At 37.0% G+C, this 27,299-nt stretch overlaps 2 protein-coding genes across 5 annotated transcripts; one reads left to right on the top strand and one right to left on the bottom strand.

The window, feature by feature from the left end:
* On the top strand, positions 1-7,091 carry LOC103714933 (zinc finger CCCH domain-containing protein 18-like). 2 transcript variants are annotated; one of them, XM_008802410.4, is made up of 8 exons: positions 1-156; positions 1,184-2,135; positions 2,451-2,621; positions 2,712-2,891; positions 5,399-5,475; positions 5,593-5,760; positions 5,852-5,969; positions 6,460-7,091. In XM_008802410.4, the coding sequence occupies exons 1-8, from the start codon at positions 126-128 to the stop codon at positions 6,530-6,532; spliced, it is 1,770 nt and encodes a 589-aa protein (XP_008800632.1). In that variant the 5' UTR covers positions 1-125; the 3' UTR covers positions 6,533-7,091. The 2 variants fall into 2 exon arrangements, with proteins under 2 accessions (XP_008800632.1, XP_008800633.1); XM_008802411.4 differs by having other exon boundaries at positions 5-156; positions 2,454-2,621.
* A 4,607-nt stretch (positions 7,092-11,698) lies between these two features.
* Positions 11,699-22,358, bottom strand: LOC103714932 (transcription termination factor MTERF9, chloroplastic). 3 transcript variants are annotated; one of them, XM_026807636.2, is made up of 6 exons: positions 22,055-22,358; positions 13,786-13,998; positions 12,995-13,687; positions 12,435-12,899; positions 12,204-12,333; positions 11,699-12,105 (listed from the first exon to the last, which is right to left on the bottom strand). In XM_026807636.2, the coding sequence occupies exons 1-4, from the start codon at positions 22,295-22,297 to the stop codon at positions 12,582-12,584; spliced, it is 1,467 nt and encodes a 488-aa protein (XP_026663437.1). In that variant the 5' UTR covers positions 22,298-22,358; the 3' UTR covers positions 11,699-12,105; positions 12,204-12,333; positions 12,435-12,581. The 3 variants fall into 3 exon arrangements, with proteins under 3 accessions (XP_026663437.1, XP_008800630.1, XP_026663438.1); XM_008802408.3 differs by having other exon boundaries at positions 12,439-12,899; XM_026807637.2 differs by having other exon boundaries at positions 12,439-12,899; positions 22,067-22,353.
* Positions 22,359-27,299: the final 4,941 nt, after the last annotated feature.

The following is a 27,299-nucleotide window of genomic DNA, read 5'->3' as shown; positions in this document are numbered from 1 at the left end:
AGACCCAAGATTTTCTGAGAGGACAAAAAATCCACCCTGTACTCCATTAACAAACAGAAGAAGGAAAATATTAAGAAGAACGATTCGGGTGTCAGAGATTTAATAAGTCTCTTCTTCTATCCATTATGGTAGGATGCTGTGCCGCGGTCGGAGAAGGTACATTTCTTAAACCGGTCATATAAAAATGTGTTTTTTGCATTTGTTATTGTGTAGATTGTAGAACATAGTGATTGTTTTTTGCTCTACTCCTTCAAAAATCATTTTTTGGTGATGGATTATAGTTGTTATCTTTGTGCCATGAGGAAACCTTTTTGGTTGATGAAGAAAGATGGGCGTTGGAGGAGTGTAATCATGGGGTTGGATTTAAAGATGGGGCGGGATTGGTTGTGTTAAAAGCTGCATATTATGATGTTTGTTTTATAGATTAGATGAACTTTACTTAAAGAAGTGTTTGGAATCATTTTTTCTTTCTTTCTTGATGCGGGCTTATGTAGATGGGTTGCAAAACTTTCAGCTTTTTGTTTGCTTTGTTGATTCTTCTTTTCAATATGGTGCTTTTTCAAGGATAATGAAAATGGTATTTATGGTTTTTGTTTCAACTTTCTCTGCAGTTATTTGATTTTGGATTTTTTTCCTTCGATTAAAACGATTGTAAAATCGCTCTCTCTTCCACACCCCTTCTCCCCTCCTCCTCCTCTTCTTCTTCCGTGTGAGAGGTGGTTGTTTCCTGGTTCAAAATGGATCCTAAGGAAAATCTCTTCTCAAATGGCATTAATTTTTCTGTTGAGACAGGCTTCCAATTAAATGAGTTGTCTATTTTTAATGTTCTGCATCTTTGTCTATGGAATGTTAGCTTTATTCTTCCTTTTTTACTCATAATTTGTGGCTAGAAGAGGCTCTGGGGAATTACTAGGGCCACTGAATATAGCCAAGATTTAGCACTTTTTTATTTCAGGATTTTTCAATTCATAAAACGTTCTTACCAAGAGAAATTACTAGAAAAGGTAATGCAAGAGCTCAATTCCTTCATTTTTTTTCTGGAGTAGTCAACAATTAGTATTTTAGAATTTCTTCTCATGTAGTCTTCTTTCCTGCTCTAGTGTCTACTTATATGGCATCATGGATTTACTTAAGTTGTTTGAACTGGGTTTTTTACTGAAATTCCTTTCTTTTTGCCACATAGAGACTAAGTACGCCGATATGGATTTCTCCGAATTGACAAAGATAATCTCCCGTAGAGTTCAAAAGCTCGAGCCAGATAATGCTGTTAAGATCATGGGGTGCATCCTTCTGAAGGAACCTGGAGAGCAAGAAATGTTACAGCTAGCAATTGGCCATGAGAACATATTGGTATCCAAGATAAACGATGCCAAGGCCATGCTAAGTATGCTGTCCCCGAACAACTTCACTTCAGCACAAATGCTTTCCATACCCGACAATTCTCATCAGTTCGGTTCACACCGTCCTTCTGGGTCACGCCCCTTCTCCTCCCCTGCCAGCTTTCATGTTCCTGCTCCTTATTGGGATCCTCAGCTTGCTCCCGATCAGCACACTCCACTGCAGAGTTTAGATTTTGGCCCACGACTATATACGGATTCAGTTGGGGATGATTACTCTCTTCGTAACCAACCTCAGTTCTTGGGCATAGATGAGCAATTGGATAATTTGAATCCCATGGGCAGTTACTACTACCCGGATGCTGCATTGGCTGGGGAGATGACTAGTAGGACTAGCAGGAGATCACAGAGCCTTTCGGAGTTACCTATGAAGACCTGCCATTACTACGTCAAGGGGTTCTGTAAGCACGGAGTGAACTGCAGGTACTCTCATGGACTGTCCTTCCCGGATGGCTATTTGCAGGCATTTAGCCCCGGTATGATTGAATTGCCAAATGAGGATCATGCATTCACACCAGGGTCACTTGAGAATCTAGAAATGGAGATCATAGAGCTGTTGAGATCAAGGAGAGGGAGTCCTGTTTCTATTGCCTCACTGCCTATGCTGTATTATGAGAAGTATGGAAGGAATCTTCAGGCTGAGGGGTACCTCACTGAGAGCCAGCGGCACGGGAAGGCTGGTTTCAGCTTGACAAAGTTGCTTGCCCGCTTGAAATACAGCATCCGACTCATAGACAGGTAGTTATTTATGTACTCCCGTGGAATTTCCTCCAAGTTTCCCCTTTAACACACTTATCAAACTCTTCCTACTCAGGGCTGCATTATGCTAGTTTAGTTCTCTAACTTGAGTGCTGGTTGTTAAAGATGTGGTGCAAATTTAAACTTATCGTTTCCAAAATTAGTAGCATGATGGCATTAATTGTGTACTTCCTTAGATTGCTTTGCACTTCAATTTACAAAATGCACAGGTGGAGAGGAGTTATAAATTTGTCATGGTGGGTTTTATCTACTTGGTTGTCTATTTATCCTTTTCATTTCTGTGTGTTTGAATAGCAGACCACATGGGCAGCATTCAGTGATACTAGCAGAAGATGCCCACAGATATATGGAATGCAGGAATGAGAGAAGTGATCTGGGTTCAGCAGTTGCGAGTTCTCATCAAATATATCTTACATTTCCAGCAGATAGCACATTTACTGAGCAAGATGTTGTCCACTATTTCAGGTTAATAAACATCTGCAAGATTATATATAAAAAGATCTGTTGATTCATTTTTGTTGATATCGATGCCTTCCACCCATTGTTATTTATCAGACAATATGGCCCAGTTCGTGATGTGAGGATTCCGAGCCAAGACAGAAGAATGTTTGGGTTTGTGAGCTTCCATTATGCACAGACTGTTCAGGATATTTTGATGAAGCGGAATCCCCATTTCATTTGTAATTCTCGTGTTCTAGTTAAGCCATATAGGGAAAAATCAAGGATCATTGACAGGTAAGTTTCTTCTCTTCAGCATGCATGTTAATTTTCTTATAACATTGTAGTTGGCAAGTAGACTCTAGCAGGATTTTTGTTATACATATGATTTTGGTCTCTCCACCACTGTCATTCTGAATTAGAATTTGTTGTTCTTCTTTATTATAATCTGCTTCTGAATAATTTGAGTACCATTGCTGATGTTATGAATCTGAAGATATATATGATTAAACTGCCAATTTCAACTATCAGATTTTGTGCTGAAATACATCTCAACAGACCGGGGGCATTTGTTTTCCAATATTTCTGTTAGGATCTTATATGCAGAAGCTTTTTCTTATATATAGAAGCTGATTATTGTTTACACTTTATAAATTCAAACTTATATTGTAGATCTTGCAATATATAAATACCAAAGATTTTTAGTTGAGAAACTGGGAAAGTGTTCTCTTGAAGTTCTAGAAACATCTTCTCTGCATAATTGCTTCCATTTTTTCACTGAAGTGTAATATTTCTGCTGTCCGTGAAAATTCTTTGTCAGCTTGAATGTGCAATAGTAATCATAATTTTTCAAAAGATTGAAATTAGAAAATTCTTCCAATGAGAAGCACTGAGAGAGAAGTATCTAAAACTTAGGAACAGCAAAAAAGAATTCCTGTGTATAATGATTAACATTTATGCATTCATGCATGCCCCAGAACATGAAAGACATCTCAATTTCTGGAAGAATAAAGTATATTATGCTTCATACTTACTGTCGTGACCAGGGCCGGCCCGAGCCTTAGGCGACTGAGGCGGTCGCCTAAGGCCCCGGGCCAACGGAAGGCCCCCGGAAGGTGAAGAGAGAGAGAGAGAGAGAGAGAGGGAGGGAGGGAGGGACCGTGACCAAAAGGAAGCAAAGGCCCCATATAAAACGGGATGAGCTGGCTACGAGTCTTCCCCCTTGATGGAAGGGAGGTGGAGAGTTTCTTGGCCTGCAGAGGGGAAATTTAGGAAGTTGGGGACAGTAGTTTTGTTTTGGATGGAGAGAGAGAGAGAGAGAGAGAGGAGGGATTTGGTTGGCTTGATACACGCCTCTTTCATCCCTTCTCTTGTTTGGTTTTGGTCTTGGTTTTCCTTCCCTCACATTACTCCTGATCCAGCTGGGCCATCAGGAAGAAAGGGGGATTGGAAATGGACTTCTTGGAGGGTGGAGATTCTTTTAATTTTCTCCTCTCGGTTTCTTCTCCCCACTTGGGTGGTAGAGAGAGAAGGAGGGAGGGGGTTGAATGGCTGCTGTGCTGTGATGTTGCGGTTGCTGCTTGGGTACTCACTTGAAGGGGAGATGGAGGGATGGGACTTTTATTAATTAGATGGAGTCAATTTCCCATAATGCCCCTACTTTCTCTTATAGAGAAGCTCCTGGAGAAATTCTTTTCTTTACCTTGACCATGAAGTGCCATGGGATGACCTTTTCCTATTCCGCTCTTGCTTGACATGATAAACAAAATTGCCAAGCATTATCTCAGTTATTTAATCAGTTTTATGGCCCTTCTTTTAGGATAATTACTTTTCTGCATTTCCATTCAAAAATAATATTAAATTAAAAAGATTTCTGGCCTATCTTTGTTAGATTCATGTACCTTTGTTGAAATAGTGTACTTGATAGCTATCCATTTTCATATCATTTTTTTAATATTTTATATTTATTAAAAAAAATTATTATTAAAAAAAAAAGGCCTCATTCATTGGATTCGCCTTAGGCCCCCAAATGTATTGGGCCGCCCCTGGTCGTGACTAAATTCATAATTTAACTAAAATATTTTCTACCATTTTCAGAATTGTCCAGAGGATTATGGCCATATTGTTAGAAAACATTTACTCCTTCTTATTCAATTTTACTTGGATTCCAAGATTATAATTCAAATTGAAGAATATATACTGCAGTCGTTACAACTCATGTTCACTAGGGTGGATTTACAAATTAATAAATAGAAAATTTTACAATGTTAATCATCTAAAAAGGTCAGCAAAAGGAAAGAATATATGGTACAGGTTTTGGTGGAGAAGATATAGTTTTATGATCGAACATAGAGACTTTAGGTGGATGAGATTTAAAGTATCTTTCCCTTCTGTTGTTTTATTCTATTTAATATCAATATTGCTGATCAAAAACATTCTAAGCTGCAGTCAATTTGGCCAGAAACTGGAAAGCGGTCCACAATTAAGTGAAAATATATGCAGACAGTATATATGTTATGCTATGAACCAGAACTTCTTCTGTTTCTCATGTGGTAATTAATGGTGCTGCTTCAGTATGGTTATAATAGACATTGTGTTAAAGTTGCATTCATCTTGTAGAGGCATTAGAGTTGGCTTTTCTAATTTACCCTAACTTAGGACTTCACAAAATAGCATGCAGTTTGACTGCTTGACTAATGTTTGGCCGATCTTACCATACCTGTTTTACAAAGTTGACGCTCAATTTATTTCTTCTGATTGTAGTTTTTCTAGAATCATGATCTGTAAGTTTTCTTACCCTGCAGAACCTGTATGGAGAAACTAAAGCCTGCAATGTACTATCCTTCTCAATATAGTGACGTGGAACCTGAGCTTCATGCAAGTAGGCAGTTGCCACTTCAAGTCTTGCTTCATAATACTGTCTCCTGTCGAAGATTGATATTTGATCTTTTTATACTTTTCTATCCTAACTTTTTTTTATGATGCATTTTCCCTTCAGTTTCTAGAGAATCCGATAGTTCAAGGATGTTCAAAAGCAAGTTAATTGAGCAGGAAAAGATATCTGAACTCGAGAGAAGGCGTCTCTCTGAGTTGAACTTGGCATCAAAGCCGCTATCTCAGCAACCTTATCCCAGTTATGACATGGAAGAATTTAAAGTTACAGAAGGTGTGACAATTTAATCTTGAGAGATGTTATTTTCCCTGTTCCGATTTTTGTCCTAGTCTATTCATTTAACTTCTTTGTGATGATTGTTCAGATGGAAATGAGTTCCCGCTGATAGATCATTTTAGCTATACTCTTGATTCTCTTAACAATGGATCGACAAGTGATGACAAAGCCAGGCAGTCCAGCAACAGTTACAGTGACCAGGAGAGGTAAATAATATGCAAAAGATCACTGTAAATCTAACACAATATGAAAAGGTCATGTTCATCGAAAACATTTTGTTCATTAGTTGCATAACTAAATGGGTAGAATGACCAGCACTTTCTGGTTAATGCTTACTCTGAATCTCTCTTTATTGATCACTAATGGTATCTGTTGATTCACTTGATACTCTATTTTTGTCTCTTGTTGTAAATTGAAATTGCATTATATTATATCAGTGTTCATATTCTGAGAATCAGGGGCAAAATTCTTAAAACACCGAATTGTGTGCATCTTTGTTGAGGCGATCTTGAAAACTCACTATCAGTCTTTCTGCACTTGCAACTTCCGAGGTTACCTGTAACGGCTGAGCATCTGCTAAATTTACTGAAATATTGAACACATTGAATTATTTCAATTTGTAAGGTTTCAGTGTGACTTGTTTTCATGCACACAAGAATGATATACCTCTAATTAAGTTTTTTCTCTGGTATGCAGTGGCCAAATTGAGCTCCCAGAGAGTCCTTTTGCATCTCCACCAATAGAAAACAGCATCTCTGCAGTCATATAGGGATCAAGTGAGAAAACCAAAGAATATATAGAGTGCTTCATTTCATTCTTCAGTTCGAAACTACAGTTTTCAAACTCCAAACTATATGGATCTGTGAGATGTTAGTGAGCTTTATACCAGTAACCACAAGATCAGTTGCTTCTCCATTGTTACTTCATGGGAGAAGGCTACAAAAGTAATACAAGAACAGATAAAGGGGGAAATGTTACACTTTTTATTGTAGATACTGGAGCATAACTTCATCGATTTGTAGAAGTGAAAGCATGAATTCAAGATGTTTGGTTCATTATTGAGAGGCTGTTGTGAATGACATTTGAAACAGAAGGTGGTGTGATACAGAAGGAACTGCTAATTGGAGTGGATATCTTAAATTAATTTGCAAATAAAGATTTGGCTAATTGTCGTAGGAAAAGACAAGGGCGATGATATTGAAATAGGTTATGCAGTATCAGTGATGTTTCTAGTGGTAGTGGGTTTGGATCCAATACTAGTTTAATCATGTCTTTTAGCAAAACAAAGGCCCCATTATTGAGAATATGATCTTTTCTTTTTCATTATTGCTCTGTGGGTCCATTTTTACGTGCTCACTTTATACCTCACCATCTATAATAATTGCAGGAATGTAGTGCTAATGGTATTATGACTGCTGCTTGTAGTATGATGTGAGGCTTTCCCCCCTTTTCCCTTCTCCTTTCCAACATATCTCCTTGACCTCAAAATTGGATAATATTGATGCGTTGGCCGAGGAGAAGCTAGGGCTGCAATATATAACTAGCCTTACTGATTGGTGCTTGATGCCTTATATTTGGGTCGCAGTAAGTGGGCAGTTGTCTGAAAGTTCAATATCACAAGCTGCTTGTATCATTTTGGTGTCCACTGCTTATGTCTGGCCGGAATGATGAGTCTAAATTGATTTCACACAATGTTCATTGTGGATGTGGGTTGTAGCCCTTGAATAAACATAGAATTTCATTATGCTCAAATGTTGGATTGTTCATTTTTTATATGGATGAAACATTGCATGAATCCTTATTTGATTCTAAGAGGGAATAGAAATGCTTCAATCTTCTAAAATTCAATCCCACTCCCTTTTTAGTATTCAAATTTCATTCTGTCAGATTTACTTAAATAAATAATTTTTCAGAATTAACATTTTGTTTAATTGATTTTTTAAAATTTACTTCAAAATATTTCAATTTCAATTTCAATTATAAACCAAATGTGTTGGAGAATATGGCCATTCTAATTTCTATTCTAATCCATTCCAATTTTGATTCCGATCGCTAACTAAATGCACCTTTTGCATATATATAAGAAAGTTGACTAAATCATAAAGTCTGATCTTTTGCCTTTTTTAACCCCTCTTTCCTCTTTATTTTCCTAATAAAGACTTGCAATCTGAAATGGGGAAGGAGGCGAGGGAAGTGTAAAGGAAGACACAAACACATCCATTTTGCAGTAACGATCTATGGATTACACTATATTAAGTGATAAAGTGCATATGCTTTTTTTGGTAAACCAACATTTTTTGTACTTTAAGCTGATCTCCTATCTCTATCTTTTATCATTTTAAAACAGTGCATGAAGCTTTCAAACTCTCTCCCAGACCTATATCTATGTAGCAACCTCATCTTTTCTGCAGTTACTTAATCACCACCTTAAAAATGCCACAACCTCCAGGGCATTCTTATAATTTTTTGTAACCCTAAGGAAAACAGCCCCAGAGGTGATAGTGATAATAAAGGTGTGGATTGTTTGTAAGAGCCTGCAGGGTGGTCCATGCTTAGAATCTCAAGCATTGTTCAGTTTTAGCAAGCAACAGGTTATTCCTTGAGAAATTCATTCTCCTACACTGTAGGTTTGGGTTGCATCTCTAAATAGAGGGACCAATGTAGTTATAGTACAAGCGGTTTTCTTCCTTCTTTTTTATAAAAAGGTATTAGCTAGTTTGTTCAACATGCCTCATAGTTGTTTTCAGAACCTTGTTCAGATGGAAATAATTTAGATCGCAATGCATCACAATCACAATTCTTGCCGGTGGTAGATTGGGTGGAATGAATACATCTATCAACCGAGCGAATCACATCATTTGTGCTTATTGTATTTGGGAGTAAAGCAATACATAGAACCTATTAAATATTTTCATTAAGAGGCTGGAGGAGGAAGTGCATTTGATTTGTGATCGGAGTCGCTTGAAATGAGAATCGGAATGGTTATATTTTCTGACGTATATAATTCATGACTGGAATCGGAATCAAAAATTTTTTAGTAAATTTTAAAAAAATCAATTAAATAGAGGGATATTTTTGAAAAATAATTTTTTAAGGCAAATCTAATATAATCGGATTTAAATACTAGGAGGAGAGCCAAGATTAGGTTTTGGGGGATTGAGACATTTTTATTCCCCCATAGAATGGGAATAGAAATGAGGTTCCTTCCAACCAAATGGCTCGAGTGAAAATCATTTATTTCCATTCACATAAAAAAATAAAAAAAACTAAAAAAAAAAAACAAACTCGTACAATAATTTCAAGGATCGTTTGGGATGGCCAGTTCTCTTTTGTTTAACGGCTGCTAAACTTGTTTGCAAATTGCAGTAGGCGGTGTGTTTAGCCATTTTGCTTGCATATGATTGCCATTACTACCTTTTGAGGTTGCCAGATAATGATTATTAAATTATTAAATTTAATGTCATGTTCATGAAAGTAGCCAATCAAATATAGTCTCTTGATTCATGAGTCATGGCAAGGGCAAGCCAACCAATCAAGTCATCCTATTCCCCTAAACTTTTTTTGTGGATGTTTCTTAAGGTGGTGGTGAATCTTCAGGGCAGTGCTCTTAAGGCATCCACTAGGCTCCGCATAGACAATTTAGACAGAGTCATGGGACTTACCTGACCTCATCTCCTCCTATTTGTGCGGAGGCCCCACCTTTCTCCCAAAAGGCAAGTCATCCAGAGCTGTCCCTTTAGCCCTTTCAGCATCCACAAATTTAATCAAATTGTGTTCATACAACAACAAAAGAAAGCTTTGAGGATCAATGGAATATTTCAAGCTTAAAAATATCTTGAGTTTCTGTGGTAGTTTGGTGGCTATCCACCATATCCAAGCCTCAAACCATTGGCCAAGTACAGCTCATCCAAAGAATGTTTGCATGAGGTGAAGCTGCGAATCTATCTGAAGAAGATCCTGCATGGATTGTCTTCAGGATCTTGTGGGAGCCACTAATAAATCTGTGGCCAGGATTGGCTTGAAATAGATAATGATGAAATGGATTTCAGGCTATAAACATCGAAGGATATCGATATCGAATGCATGGAGGCTACCATGTTTGGACTCCAGTACAAATGTTAGGTTCGTTTTTCACCAATTTTAGGATTCATTCAGGAGATCTGTTTGCTTGCATTCACTTGTTTGTTTCTAGTGTAAATTCACATGTAATTCTAGCTTCAAAAAGCAACCTGCAGCAACTATCAACATGACTCGAGGTTAAGTTGCTACAAGTCTGCAACTCAAAGCAATTTGGTCCAAGTGTTACACATTTTTTTAAATTTAAATTATTATAGCTGGAGTTATTTCTAAACAAACTCCGTGCAATTCTATTTCCCTCTGGATACCGTGATGAGTATCTCTGGTTTGTGCTAAAATAAATAACTTTCTTTCTCTGCTACGTTCAAGAGACAACCCTGGATTAGACCTAAGGTTTTATTTTGTACTCCAGAATCTAGTCTTAATTTTATAATTGGAAGTATCTCTGTCAATAGATTGGATCATTGCTGTCTTTTCTCATAGATGTGCCCATAAGTAACAATCCCAATAAGATACGATAGCTTCTTCATTCAACCTTTAGCTACTGTTAATATTGCTTGGGATTTTCGGGGAACCTGAACTCTGTCATTGCTAATGGATACTTTCATTGTTGACCTCTGAAAATATACTCATCCAAAGCACAGACCCAAATGGCAACAATGACACCAACATGAAAAGAAACATGACCTCCTAAGGTTTCATCATGTACTCCAGAATCTGGTCTTGATTTTATCATTGGAAGTATCTGTCAATAGGCTGGATCAGTGCAGGTTCATTTGGAGCTTTTTGCTAATAGATATGCCTCATGTAACAACCCAATAAAACACTGCAAGTCTTCATTCAACCTTTAGCTCCTGTAACCATTTCTTGGCATGTGACCACTGAAAATATACTGGTCCAAAGAAGAGCCCAAATGGCAACAATAACAGCAACATGAAAACAAACATGGCCTTCAGGCTCAAGCATGGAAAGAAATCACTTTTTCTATACTGACTGCTCCTCAAGTTTCTGCAAATTTTTTTTGACACTATCAACCATGCCACAGAATTGCCCAAGTGGCAAACAGAACAAAAGGCTCGCTAAAGAATTGATTCAAAAGACATCCATAGATGTTACATCAACCACCTGTCACCGAATATAGCCCCCGCGAAGAAGATGGGCTTTGCTTCTGACTTAAAAATACAATTTGTCCCCTTCAATGAATTTAACTTGTCCCCTTCACAAATACAATTTAACATGACATATACACTGCATTTTGATTCCTCTAATTTCGAAATGGACCAGTACAACCAGAGTACTTCAAGATCATCAGTAAAACCTAATAATACGAGTATAAAGAGGTCGGTTGACACTCAACCTTTGGTGGTCAACCTTTGGTGTTTGTATGAGCACAACACCTTGCTCGCAGAATGACACACCATGCCTGCAAGTCATGATCAGAAGCAACATGACTCAAAATTAAAAGAGGCACACCATAGAAGCATAAATCCAATAAAGACAAATCTGATGCAAACACTACAATTCAATCTATCCTTCTTCAATCTTCTAAAGAAATCTGAACCTTCTCAATCTCAAACTCAGAAAGGTACACAGCTATATCACCTTCCATTCCACGTTTAACTTGTTATCCACTTTCTACCCAATTTGTAAAGAGGATCTCTCCAACTAAGGCAATCTTTTCCCGGGACATCCAACAAAATTTGTTAGACACTGCAGCCTCTTACAAAATTTACTCTGCATGCACGCACTTACATCAGAGAGAGAGAGAGAGAGAGAGAATGACCAGCAGAAACCTCTAGTGCATTTGAGATTACACGCTTATGCAAAAGCAAGCTTGTCCACTCATAATATCAGTCTATCAGATGCAATCATATAACTAGTATAATTAAGAATATGAAGAAGCTTATTTCCAAGAGGGAAAAAGGAAAATGACCGTATGGTCGTTATAGTTATAAATTGCCGAGTACTGCAACAGACAGTCAGACACCATGTTGTAAATTACAGTTTTGTTAAAATTCTATTAGAAATTCCAGGGGGTATGGTTGGGCATGTATTAGTCTAATGTAACCATAGGGAAAACGATTATACTTATGACAGGCTTCTGAAGCAACCGCATGTCACTACTGTAACCAAAGGGAAAACAATTATACTTAGGCTTCTGAAGCCACCACATGTCTGGATTTCAATTGTCTAAAATAATGCTCCAATAGACATCATATTGTACTTAGCATTGCAGCAGCTGGGTTAACAGATCTGGAGATGAGCCTGGAAGCAGCCAAGAAGGTAAAAGTTAGCACTCCTACAATAAGCAAGTTTTCAATGCATACCAATACAACAATCTCTGCTTCAGAGGAAGAGCTAACCTCATAAAGTACTGGTGGAGCTGCTTACTTTGCCTAGTAAATACAGGTGGTTGGTTAGTGAAAAATCTCCAACTCCCATGCAGCTCAGAGTGCTATACAAGCACCATGATGGCATAAACAACCTAAATTTCTGCAAAAGGTTTGGCCTTTTAGAACCTTCATAGTGGAAATATCATCTGAAAAACAAAAGAATAAATGGGCTAGAAGTAGGCCCACAAGCAAAGAGCTTACTTACTGTATGGATAAAGGTGGTTCGAGAAAGTAATCTTCTAAACAACAACAAAAAACTGATGTTTAATGAACTGTCCAAGGACTCAAGCTATGCTTCCAGAACTTCTATTAGTAACCTTGGCACTACTTGAGGGCAATGCTGGTCAGCTATCTTTTCCTTTCATACATCCTAGCAAAGTCTTCGATTAGCAAACTCTGTCTAAATGTCACATACTTCTCTAAACTAGTTCCAGCCCATTGTTGACAGAAACACTCATCAGTAGGAACAAGCGAGCTCAGAGGAAATGGACCTTTCGGAGCTTTCTTTAGGGAAACCAAGAACTTGTGACGGGGTCGAATCCTTTGCTCCAGAGACAAGCTTAAGTACATGGGATACTTTGTCAGGGAGTGCACTTCATTGTGAAGTTCATTAACCAGATAAAGATATTTAGGCTTCAGATTCCCCTCCAATGACAAAGATAATACCTGAAAAGAAGAGAGTATTAGGTATATGATAAGGTATAGTTAAATGTCAAAATTTGCTGCCCAAAAACTTAGACAAGGATAAAATGAAGCTTAACCTGTGTAAGATTTGTTAATACTTTCAGGATATCAGAATTACGCATCCCAATGCCCCTAAGAAAGTTGATTCTAGGCAATATTCCATCCTCAATGCTGTAATGAAGGAGCTGCGGATGCTTGGTGACCATCTTGACTATATTATCTCTGGGTGCCCCTAATTCCTTCGATAGAAAGGAGAAGCGAGATGTCCATGAGTTATCAATCCTTTGGACCAATATTTGGGGGCTCAGCTGCACCACTTTGCTGACATCACTTTCCTTGATACCTACTTCTTCAACCAAATACCTGATTGTTGGCTTTAGAGAATGCTCCACGCTGTAAGAGAAGAAAGATGGAGCAGCAGTAATTACCTGACCTATTCGCGAATCAGGAATTCCTATGTTAACCAAAAAAGCAACATGGGACTTCAGATTGTTTTCAACAGTATACTCCAGAATTTGGGGCTGCCTCATAAGTATTCTTTTGATGTTGCTATGTTTGACACCAACACTCAACAAAAACTCCAATCTTTCCTTCACAGAAACCAGGTTCATCTGTAGGCAAAGCATATGCCTCTCATAGATGGATACAAAATGAGATTCTTTCAATCCAAATGTGCTCAAGTATTCAATCAATGGGAACCACTTCTCATCAAAATCTAGTTCCTCTACAAGTTTTTGGAACCTGCTTTTAGTAAATTTTCCATTCTTCAGCTGCAACCAACAGAATACATGAATATTTTTTGTGCTGTTCCAATTGAACAAGGACAAAATCAAAAGAGGTATCTATGCCATTTAACCATGAAAAATACCTTTTCTTGGCTATCCAACTCCACAGCATCCTTTTTGGATGTTCTGCCTGGAGTACGGTAATAGTCTTGTGAATTTGCTTTCCTCGGGATGATTATGTCATGTACATCAGAGGACCAATATGCTAGCTTCCGGCTTTGTCCAGTTTTTGAGAATTTTCTTTTCATCTCTTCTCTTTGGGCTTGTCGACTGCCTTCAAAATCTGAAGAATAGTCCTGAAAAATAATACAAAATGAGAAAAATAATCAAAATGATGAAATCACAAGAAGTCTCCCATCAGGAAAAATTTTGAATCATGAAGGTCATTGAATCGGGCCTAAGTACATTTATTTCAAAATATGTACTTATTGAGTTCATAACGAATACCAATCATTTCTTCTCTTTCTCAATATGAAAATATCATAGCAACATAATGCTACTTCAATCTCACAAAAAGAGTGTCTCAAGGATGCAATGGATGAAGTGATACTATTGATAAACTGGAACACAATAACTCTAGCACAACAATATTCCATTGACAAAGATTTACCTTATGATTTTTCCCCTTATTTCATATTTTACATGTCCCACATAACTTGCTCCATCTGGAAATTAGGTTTAAATGTTAAACCTTGAACCGTGAAATGAAAAGCTAGATACTGCTAAGATTAAGGAAGCTGGAATCTGGACTGTGAAAGCCAGATGAGATTGCATCCAAAAATTTCATCTGAAGACTTTGGCTAAAAGACAATCAGAACATCTAGGAGATGGAAGTTTAAAGTCTAGAACTTCCAGATGACAATTATATGAAAAAATTGTGTTAGAAAAAAAAAAGTACCGCAGGAGGATTTTGGTTGTGGTGGATGCAGATTCTGGAAATTATTTGCAAGGAAGCTACAAGTATAAACAGAGAACTGAAGATCTTGAGAGTGGAAACAAACGAGCATCCTTAACCACGACCAAAATGTCAACCAATCAAATTGGAGCAAAAACAAATACGAAACTGTAAGATTACTAGTGTATGGTATGAAAATTGTCATAATTGATTAATAAAGCATTAGGTTATATGAAAAATTGTCAACCTATCATGGAAGCCCATTGCAAAAATTTATGGAGAGAATATTGGAGCATGGTATGAAGTTTCCATCCAGGACATTTACTCTTAGATGAAATATCTTGAACACTTGACTTAGCAAGCATAACTGATGCTTTTATGCAGGCCGGGCCTAGCCTAGAAACAATTATCTGGCTTCGGACTAGGCTAATGCCCAAAATTGTTTCCAAATATCTGTCCAAGCCTGAACCCGAACCTGACCCAAAACCCAATCTAGCCCGGATTAAGGACTGAGAAACTCTGTCCTTCACAAAATGAGAAAGAGAAAGAGAGAACACAGGGGGAGGGGAGAGAGAGGAGAGAGATCAGGAGAGAGAGAGAGAGGGGAGAGAGAGTGGGAGGAAGAGGAGATCAAGAGAGGAGAGAGATCGAGAAGGAGGAGATCAAGAGAGATCGAGAAAGAGAGGAGCGAAAGATTGGTAGGAAGAAGACTAAGAGAGAGAGAGATTAGGAGATGGAAGAGTGGAGAGTGGGAAGGAGAACAACGAGGTCAAATAGAGAAGGGGTGTGTTGAACAGGAAGAGTGCAAAGAGAGAGAAGGGGGCACTGGAGAGGGAGAGGAGAGAAGGGGAAGAGAGAGAGAAGGGGGTAAGGCAGGCCTTCGGGCTCAATCTTTAGGCCGAGCACCGATCGCCCCTATCAAAATTTTAGGCCCTAGCCCGATCTGATTCTCCTCAGGCCTAGCCCAAAGGCCGACCGGGCGCTAGCACAGCCCGATGAGCCTTGGACCAGCCTAAGTCCATTTCCAACACTAAATAGATTGTCCAATTACAACAAAATGTGAATATTTTTTATTGGTATTGTACATGTTTCATCTTTAAGTAACTAAAGTTAAGATGGTAGTTTCCAAGTTCATTTCTTTCATGTGTTTGGGATCCAAACACATTAACTTGGCCTAGATTGACATATTTTATTTGGAAAGCAAAAATATATGCCAGCGTAATGCCAATAATTGGAACTTGCATTGCCCCATACTCATTCATATATGCAGGGGGTATGCTTCAAGCTTTAAATGGTTCATAGAGATGAACAATATACCAAATTCATAAATATATCAGTAAAAAATGTCATCACCATAAATATATGATCATGATTAAAAACACCAATTCCTTGATTTTTTTTACTTTTACATATTCCTGAAGCTTTTTGTAATGTTTGGGTTGATATCGTGAATTTACCAAACGATGAAGTTTCTTTTCTTGTCTCTAAGATATGAATGTAAGTATGTATATCTTAGTCAAATCTATTAATCTTAGGCTAAAATCATTCTTTTTACATAAAATCTTCTTGCACAACATCTTGTGCTTTCAAATCTTTTTCTCCTATGCATAAAACTGCTAGTTATAAGAATGATATTCTCCTGAAAGGACATAGCCTGCTGACCACCTTGTTATGCAAGAACAAAGTTAACTAATCAACCAGTTAAAGTTAACCAATTATTGAACATTGTTTTGTCTGAAAAATTTTGTTAACTTGTGTTCTAGTTACTTGTCTAGATGACCTGAATATGCCTTGGTTTTCTCTAGAGATTGGCAAGTGAATCACATATAAAAGGACATCCAGAAGAGGTTTCTTTTGCAGTAAATCTGTTATTTCCAGGTATAACTGCCTAAAAGGTAGTTTTTGCTGCATAATTACTCAGTGGTAGTTATTCATGAAGGAAACCACCACCAATTCTCTCTATAAATACTGGCGGAGGCTATCAGATGAAGGAAGACTATAGACACAAAATCCAACATCAAAAATTGTTTTCTGTATTGAATCAGGATTATACGCTTTCTTTATCTTGCATCTTTTATGCTTTCTTTGTTAACTTGTAGGTTTTAGTTATTATGTTGTACTCTTTTATCTATTGTATCTTTAAATTCTTTTATGTCATTTAAGGTATAATCTTTTGATCCTTCAATGAATATCTTCATTGATTTCAAGTCATGTTACAATCATTTAAAACAATGCTTCAATTGTGATGAAGGATTTACGAGGAGACTATAATGAATAATGAATCAATTCATGAAAAACTTAAAAATCAAATTAAGGTCTGTGTTATAACTACAATCATTGACCACACGACGAATTTTAAGTCCTGTTCAGAGATGCAAAACTGAAAACCTAACAACATACTTTTAACTGGTGACTGTCAGCAGGTAACTAGCGACGGACAACCATCAACTAGTGATTCTCAACTAGTAATAGGTGGTAGACAGCACGCCAGTGATCAGAAAGAAAAATGCATCAACAAGCCCATGCAAGTGGAACCTCCTAAATCGCCTATTATGGAAGAACGGTATAGACTGAGTATGGCTCCTTCATATTCATTGTTCGAGCAACTCACCCTTCCATCACCTCTCAAAAGAAACCCTGAATCGCACCTTATTCGCCATAGTCAACAGTCATATCACTTGGGGATGTTAAGATTCAGCTTGTCATTAACCATCCTCAGTTCCATGTTAGTGACTGATTTTCCTTTGGTGCATCAGCATATTGTTTCTTTATTTAGCTTTGTTTTACAACTTCTTTGTTGTTTTCTTATTTTCTTAGCATTTCACTTGTTCTATGAAAGTTAAATGTTCTTTCATATTCACACTCTGCAACTTTAGTACGATCAACTTTCCTTACAGTTTACATGCTCAATAGGTAAATAGATACCAAGGTGGTTGAGCATTAGTACCTATCCCTGCAACTAGTACTAGACCTTTTATGTAGTAGCATTGTGAAGTAATCCAAAGAGAGGCAGCAAGATTTCAAGATAAAAATGATAGGAGGAAAAGTAAATCAGAATAGGAAAAGAAGAAAAAGAGAAAGAAAAGCAGGTTGAATCCACCACAAGAAAGCTTTTCTTCATTAAAAATTCGATCATCACAATTTTAATTTTTGAATCTTCGCCAATCCATAAAACAATAATAATCAAACAACGCTAAAGACAATCTCAAATAAATCCTAAACTTTCTCAATTCATTCTATTATAGTATTTTTAAACTAGGACTCTTCTGACACAATTTAACAAAATGGGCATTCAAAGCAGCCAAAATTAATCAAATTCTTGAGGAGTTTAAACTATAATTCTCTAAACATTTTCTAAATTTGAACTCTTAAATATCCAAATACGTATAAATAATAAAAATAGCATAAACTTAATTTATATCACCTTTCCAGATATAGCAAGTCCGTAGGTCAACATGTTTTTCAGGCTTGTTTCAAGACAGCATGATTTGGGCTTTCTTAAATTTTCCTTAGTTATAAGTTCAATTTATTTCCTACGATCAGTTTAATATTAAAAAGTGCAGATTATTTTAGTCTATTATAAAATTTATATTAGAAAACAGTCAATTAATATATATTTATAAAAGGTCATATAAAGGACTGGAGAAGATTTAATTATTCTATTTTCTGGTGTTGAACTGTGATTAGTTTAATTTAAAAAAGTGCAGATTTCTTAAGGCTGTTATAAAATATATATTAGAAAACAATCATCTAATATATATTTATAAAACGTCATATATTTATGAAAGGTGCAACTTACACAGATTCCAGGTATAAATATAAAAGGTCGAATATTTATAAAAGGCATCCTACACAGATCCCAGGTATAAATCGACTACTTGACTGTTTTATCCATCTCTTTAATTCACAAACTCTATCAAATATTCCATACACCTGTCAGCTTATATATGCCAAAAAAAGGGCCTATTTTCTTTTGATATTCAAATTTCAAAATCAAATTTCATCAAAAAAAAAAAACTTAAATCTTAAAGGACTAGTTATAGAAGATTTGAGTTTCCTAATCAACCTTGTGGTATAGGAATCATAATAAAGCAAAATAAAGTAATCCTAATCATGAAATCAAAGTAATGAAATCACAAATAATATGGAATTGTATGGCAAGAACCAGAATTTCTTTTTAACTGGTTCCTAGATTCTAGATATTTATTTGGTTGGTACGATTATCAAAATGATGTAAACATACAGCACATACAGTACGTCCCGCTTATGTACAAAAAAATCTGTTTCATTTTATCATATGTATATGTACAAATGTGCATCTCCAATATGGGCTACTAAATAACAAAGGCAACTAACTTTTCCCTTCCCAATAAACGTACCAAAACAGGGAGACAAACACTAATATATCAGTCTATTTCCAACCTCATTCTCATAAAATGATTTCAGAAATGGCATGGCCATAAACTCTTTTACCTTAAAAAGCATGCTAAGGCTTCAAACAAAGAAAGTTAACTAAACCCTAATCTCTCAACCTATCTACAGCCATTTTCAAAATCTCACTATTCCTCAGCATCTTATTCCTCAGCGCAATACTTTAAAAGGAACAGGAGCCCATTTGCTATGACATTTTAGTAGGAGAGAAAAGAAGAGTATTGTTTTACAAGATTAAAATTTAGTGGTGTACAATGTCAATGACCAAGAAAGATTTTATGAAAGTCATGCTCTTCTCATTGATCATAGAGAGAATTAAAGGATTTTAAAGAAATAAAATTGTGCAATATTATACAATCAAATAAAGTATGTACATTAAGAAGAATATTATACAATGTTGTTTTCTATGTGATATTCTCCTCTAGGCCATGCCAAAAATGAAAGCACATAAAAGACTAAATAAATTAAATCAGAAACAATTTTACTGATATTCCAGATTACATTAGTATTCTTTTCTAAGACATACTGATGACCAATGAAAATGCAACTCTTTACTAGAATGTCCAGATTTATTATCATTAAATGCCATGTATGGAATGTGAAATGATGCTATGTCATTGTCTTACAACAAAAATTAATTATATCTCAAACAATATGCAATAAATAAATTACTTTCCTTTGAGTTCTTAGAGAACTTTTATACCCAATCTTTTTAAATAGGACAAACCGATTTGATGACTCTAAAGATCACTAAGCCAAGAGAATACAGTTTGGCAACACAGAGAAATCCTTGAATATACCCAAACAAAAAAAATATATATAAGGTGGACTTTAAAAAAAAAAAAGAATTAAAGATGATGCTATATTATGTCAGTTTTGGATTACAATAAAGCTTATTGCATAATGAGACAAATGGATGAGAAGCGTCCATCTACATCTGCTGTATCTTCTTCCATCTGAAGGTTATATCTAGAAAATCTAGTGCACCAGACATCTTTTCTTCCATGCATGACAAAAGTACTTCAGGATTAAAAGAAGTTAGATTCATCTTCTGTCCAAATGAAGGGTTTGCCTCAGAAAGAAAGGGTGGCATTAAAAGGTGAGTATCAGACTCCGTGTTTATGTAAAATTGTGCATGATCATATATAATATAATATCTTCAAATAAATCCAAAAAGAAGCTTCACTTAAGCATGGTATTGATGGTGGAGAATTGTAAAATATGGCTACTGATGATGGAAGCCTTAAATTCTCAATGGTGATTATGAACTAATTTATCTCAAAATGAAGCTAAAGAACAAAATTTAGTTCAACAATCCTAAGTAAATGGATGGAAGTGCCAGTCTCTAATCAAAGCCCTTTCAAAAATTACTTCGAACTCTCGAGTGTAAAGTGCATGTGGAATGAAGTGCTGATGTCTAGCCAAAAGCACTTTCAGCAATTATTTTGATCTCTGACCATAAGGATCCGTTTGGGCATGTATTTAGTCCCACATTGGCTATAAACTGGATAGATCTTGGGTACTTATACAGGGCTAGAGAACCCAAATAATACCTCCTGGCTAGCCTTTTTAGGTGAGATCTTAGGTTGTGACAAATGGTATCAGAGCTGACCCAGTCCATGACCTACATGGACTAGAAGACACTGCTATACAAGCCTATTGGAGCTGACCATGGGCCAATTGTGCTGCTTCTGATTAGATTTAGATGGATTTAAACCCCTAGCCCGGCAAGGATGCTGGAGATTAAACAAGGAGAGTATGTGAGGATCCGTATGGGCATGTATTAGTCCCATATTTGCTATGTACTTGATAGATCTTGGGTACTTATACAGAGCCAAGGAACCCATATAATATCTTCCGGCTAGCCTTTTTGGGTGAGATATTAGATTGTGACACTGACTATAAAATTATCAATGCACCTAATTATTTTCTAATAGTAGATTTGTGATGAAGCTACAACTCTATAATATCTGGTGTATGATACATCCTCTTTTGCTTGATGGAAAAGGGGAAACAATAAAAAGCTTGCATCAACAGCCAAATAAGTAAAATATTATCCTGAGAGTGGACGTACTGCATGAGATTCACTTGGGTGTACCATTAACTACTATACAATTATTGGTCTATAACCACAAAAAGTGAAACAAAATTCAAGGTGACTACTGCAAGCATAAGGGTTAAGATCAAGCGTAACACATGTCTAGCTTACATCATTATTATCCAAGATTTCTATCACTGAAGTGTTTTGTTTATGGAGATATCTCTACATCAAGAGGTCTCACAAAAAGATTGAGAAAATTTTCTGAACAACTACAAACTTTGACATTTTGAACAAAGCATCGCCCCAGTTGTCCCTCTGTTAACAAGAGAAGGTTCTGGATTTGAGTCTTGCCTAAAATACAATTAGCCAATTGGAGAGTAAGATGACCTACGCTCCAAAATTCCCCTTGAAAGAGTAGAAACAAAAAGAGAAATTGACGACATATATATTTAGCTTTGACAAGTCAAATTAGCAAACTATTAAACTTGATCCATGCACTGGCTCCGCCCTCCATGCCACAACCAAGGTTTTTTTGTTCCCTCCCTCTTTATTGTTACCAAAAACTGATCTTGGAATCTAAAGCAGGTATGGTTTTTTATATTGTATGGGAACAATATTATTAGCTTGCTCGCATCTAGAATCACCCAAATCATCATACAATTCCTCATTCAATCAATCAATCAGACTTTGCGCGCGCACCCCGCACCCTCGAAATATCATAACTTCAAAGACATCTAACAATTCATGCCAACAATTTTAGCAAAGACAAACTTTGACTTACACTCACCATGGTGACTTGGCTAACAAGGGAAAATGATCCAGTGGGTACATTAACACTAAAAAACGGAAATTCTTAAACAGAATTGGGACGATGCACAACCTACATATTACCAGCAACAACCAAAGAGCACTCCCTACTTACATAGCATAATAAATTAATCTTAGAAAGAAACTAGGCTCAAAAGAAGGAAATAGGGAATTAAACCAAGAGGCTCAGATCGTATGGCAATGCCTCCTCCTCTTCTTCGCTCTCCTCCTCGCCGCCGTCATGGTCATCGTCGTAAGGGGTTGTCCCCCGGCCGGACCGCGACCGGCGGCTGGATTTGAGGATGCGGGGGTTGGAATGGGAGGAGAAGACGGCGAAACCGACGCCGCCGCGGCGGGAGGCTTTGGGAGGAGGCGAGAAGAAGAACCGAGCGGGGTTGGAGTGGAGGCATAAGAGCGCCATTGCCTTGGATGCCCTTTTTTTTCCTACTAAAAAGGGAAGGGGAGGGAAGGGGAGGCGAGGAGGGAAAAATATCTCTGGTTGTTTTATCCTTATCCTTCCAACGTCTACTTCTGGTCCAATTAACGCCGTTATTCCGTTACAACGACGGCGGGGAATGATGGTTCGCTTGGAGGAGATCTGGATCCCTTATAAGTCACTTGGACGGCGATAAACCTTCATTAAAACATTGTTTTCTTTTTTAATTTTAAATTCGAATATATGATTATTTAAATAGATATTATTGAACTTTTCTAAACATTGAAATTATGTATTTGTTTGCCTACACAATCCCATCAAACCATAGCTCGAAAGTATGGAATCCTATCTTTTATTATTTTAAAGATATAAAATAATCTAATTACATATTAAAGTTATTAGATATAAATTACACAAAATTCAAAAAAAAAAGAATTAGATAGCACGTAACTTGCGCCCAAATGAGTTGCTCTCCTATCATTCATGTTGCTTCATCGCAAGGCATAATTCGCAATGCATTTACAAAGGGGGCAATAAGAATACAACCAACTGTAATTTTCAGAGTTATATCTTTGAGCTACTAAAGCACTTTTGATGTCAATTATAATAGTAATTATCTGCCTAAATGTATATTTTTTTAAAAATTTCAGCATTAAAAATCAAGGTTTTAACAACTACCGTAATGGTTTGTTATAACAAAATGTAATAGGCAATAATAAAAAATAATAATATTTTTTTTCTCACTTGATTAAAATTATAAATTTTTAGACTATATAATTTTTGAGAATAATAAATAACAAAAATTTAAGAAAAATTATGCAAGTATTCAAAGGAGATGCCTCATACGTGCAGATAGTTGGATAGCGATAAGATAGATATCTGCTTATTTGATGCTGAAGGTTTGCTAGTATTTTATTAGATGAGATTGTATTGGGGCCAATATCAGCACCAAATGTGAGAGCCCCTTTTTTTTGGCATCTCTCTAACATCTATTTATTTATTAATTTTATGAAACGCGAAACCCTCTGCCTGATGATGTTGACGATGTAGGCAAAATGGGATTACAAAACATGCCACTCCCATAAGAGTGACATCTTCATTGAACTTTTACATAATTTTCTCAATTTTTCAAAAATAGTTTATTTAAAAATAGTGAAATAAGAATAATGGTCATTATTTATGTCATAACATGTCGTCATAATACTAAATAATATACTATAGTAGTTGTTATCTTCTTCTTGTCGTTAAGTAAAAATATATGTATGCATCTCTTCATCAAAGTCGCCATATAGAATGCCTTAAAAAGAGTAACTTCTCAAAATCTTCAAAGGCATATGATGTCGTTCGGGTCTTAAAACAATCCAGCTAAAGTAAAAAAATTTCTTTCAAGTAAAACTTTGAACCATGAGTTAGCCTTCTTCCTTAAATTTTGTATCCATGAATCCATTACTAGATTTTCATCTTATATTACTCTTTTTGCTCTAGAATCCTCTTCCTAACTTCCTTGCGGATGTTCTCGTTATGCCTAACAAAATACTTTGTTTCTCTGCTAGATTGGCATAAACTAGTATAGAAACAAGTTAACCATTAGGTACAACAAATACTAGCACCTTCTTCAAAGCAATAACAACTAATCTATGCGGACAAAGGTTTATAGAAAACCTTACAAGAGGAATAATTTAAATGCTAAGATATTGGTGAATATGTAATAAAACACCTAAACGAATTCCCCAAGCTTCCCTTAATAACTTTTGTGCCATCAAGTGACCTAAGCTTACCTCAATGGTTAAACCCCTAGCTTGAAAGCAAGGGGTCTGGTTACCAAATCTTGAATGTCATTGTCCTTCAAAATTTTGGCCATGTCTACTATTTTTGTAGATTAAAAATCCAAGTCTTGCAAACAAAAGGAGCAAACTGCCCATGTACCTAGTAGTTAGGTTGTGGATAGCTCTAACATCCTTAGTTCTCAAAAGAAATAGCTTTACCACCAAGGTGGTAGCTTGATGGTAAAGGAACTTGGACTCCATCCGAGTTGTCTGAGTTCGAAACGCACGGGCGTCGATTAAATCAGGAGACCGCATGCTCCTCGCCCGGATGGCTCTGTGTGGATATGCTTTCCTTCTATCAGTACTGAGATGGTGCTAGGATGACGTACTCACACGTGGATGGCCCAGTGGGATCTTCTACGGATTGGGAAGGGCACGTGAAAACTTGCAACCCGCATCGAATATTTTCTAATGGAAGAGGGGCCCAGTGGGGGATGCTATGTGGGTGGAGTTCTGCCCCTTCTCCTTCTCTTCTATTTTTCAACAAAAAAAAAAAAAAAGGAAAGAAATGGCTTTTGTTCCATCAATGGTTTGTTAAAAAACAAAAGTTCTGCCCCTCCCCCTTCTCTCCTATTTTTCAACCAAAAAAAAAAAAAAAAAGCCTTTTGTTCCATCAATGGTTTGTTAAAAAACAAAAGTTCTAGAAAAATGTAACTTGATCATAGTGCTTTCCATTTTGCAACCCTAGGCACGTGGTACTTGCACCCTAGGCTTCATTGGTTACTTGGAATAACCATAGGTGGTCAGTACTTGGCAAATGCATGGTGAGCAAAACCAAAGTTGCTTCACAATAAATTCACCAAGTAGGCAGTACTTAAGACATGACATAATGTAATATACTGGTAGTAATATTTCCATCATGGCCAATGTCCACTTGTCAAATTGATTTAATATTTCTGATCAGACTACCAAGCTTTGCATGCTTTGCACATCAGAGCTTTTGAAAGTTTCAAGGTAATTAGCAGTGGTTAAACTGTCTTTTCACCAAAGAATTATTGACCTCTTCTCTGTCTGAACCTCTTGTGCTTTTGCTGAACTTTCTCCCCTCTCATTCCTTTCACTTTCTCATTGTTTTGCTAGCATATCACCAGGCATTAGGAAATGAACCGGTTTATAAAGGTGGTATAAGAAGAAGACATGCCATGCAACATGCCGGGCCACAAAAGGATATGCCGCTTGATCCACCCAATCGTACTCGCCGAGTCTCCTTCAAGATGTATTCGATCTGCTCCAAAGTGAGCCACGCATGAGTGATCCCCTTTCATATGGCTCTAAGCTCAGCTCCTGAAACAAAAATATTATAGAGCCGATAACTCCAGCTGCAACCAATCTAGAGTCAGAATTTCCGATCACAAACCCAACGCCACCTCTTCCCCCATCATCAAACACACTGCCATCGAAGTATAATTTGAGAAAGCTTGGAAATGGGGGCTCCCAACAGATAAATATTGTCCGGATCGTTACAACAATTGAATCGGAGACTCGGATGTCCCTTGCAATCCTAGATCCTCCAACGGCTTGAGCCTAAGTGAACTCATTTGCATGGAGAAGCGCCCTATCAGCAACAACCTTCGGGCTCTATCTTCGTCCCTCAAAAATCCTGCATTCATATCCAACTAAATATGATAAGCAACATAAGCGGATCTAACTCCACTGGCAACCCTAGCGAGTCTCTCAAGGAACCCTTCAGGTGATCAAGGAAAACTGCGACAAGGGTCGAAGATTGTTGGAAACACCAGTCAGCTCCGGCTAGTTGCCACACTTGGGCTGCCCTTGGGCTACCCCAAAGAAGCACTGAACCTTCGGTATATCCCATTTTCTGTCCTTTAGAATGAAGATGTTGCACGCCCGAAGTCTAGAGCTCTCCACATCAAACATCATAGGCCACAACTACAGTAGTAGGTCAGAAACCCAAATATCGTTCAGCATATCAATCGTCTAGCCATCACCGACCACCCACCTAATTCGAGAAGTCATCATCAAAGCCTGGGAGCATATCTCCTGCCATATGAATGAGCAATGCCGATTAGCTTGGAAATCACATGTCGTGGTCTAGTTGTTGTACTTGGCCCTCATCAAGAAATTCCACAGGCCCTCCGACTCCAGCAAGTACCGAGCGACATATTTAGCAGCCAAGGCTTTCCTCCTCAATAGCAAAGAATAAATACATGGTCACCTGTTGCATCAAGGCTGATAAACCACCTCCCAAGCTACAAGATGAACTCCTCCCCTACCATCCTGCACTCTCCAAAGGAAGTTCTTGAACAGTTGCTCTAATCTCACCAGTGAGGCGACTGTAATTGGGTAGATTCTGGGCCATTCCAGGGCGGGAGATGAGCATCTGCTACTGCAGGATATCCACAATTGGCTTAGAGACTGTGTAGCTTTCCAAGTTACCCATGTATACTGGGAGGCGAACATGGCAGCTGATTGGATCGCTTCATATGTTGTTCAACACTCCAGTGATTGTATATGGGATAGTTACGAGTCTTCTCCTTTTTCTTCGTCATTTTTTTCTGATTTTATTGGATATATTCATGCTAAATCGATATGATGTATCCGATTTACCAAAAAAAAAAAAGGGAGATGCCGCTGCCATTGATTATATAAAAATCTTTCAATTGTAATTAAGCAATAGCACTGCTAGATTTAATATGAAGTGGAAGCACCTAGTTAACAAAAATCTTTACAATGACTGCTCTATACCTAGCTTTGTTTCATAAGGTAGAACAAGATAGCTGGCAAGTAGAGAAGTTGTTTTCACATGTTTGTAATTTACTATAGATTCTTCTCTAAAATATTTAAAATATAGTAATTTATGCTAATGCTAAACTCTATCCATTTTGACAAGATTATTGGCGGATGATGGGCAAGTTGCTTTCTATTAAAGTTACATATTTACAAAGAAACTAATAGTACAGTTAATTGGATAGCATTTTATGTAGTCAACCATATTGGATTTATATTTTGGGATTCCTTAACAAATATTTCCGTTCAATCATTACATATTTTAGTTTTTGATTCTCACGGATTTATATATACTTGAATAGTTTGATTAATCCAATTTATCAGAAAAAATATATATAAGCTAGCTAGTGATTTGCTACCCTTTCTTTTCTCATACTAGGCGAGCTGAGATTTGAATCCTCCAATGCATATAT

The sequence above is a fragment of the Phoenix dactylifera genome, chromosome 6 (assembly GCF_009389715.1).
Source record: "Phoenix dactylifera cultivar Barhee BC4 chromosome 6, palm_55x_up_171113_PBpolish2nd_filt_p, whole genome shotgun sequence".
NCBI lineage: Eukaryota > Viridiplantae > Streptophyta > Magnoliopsida > Arecales > Arecaceae > Phoenix > Phoenix dactylifera.
The sequence above is the reverse complement of the archived record's forward strand: the minus strand, read 5'-3'. Positions and strand labels throughout refer to the sequence as shown.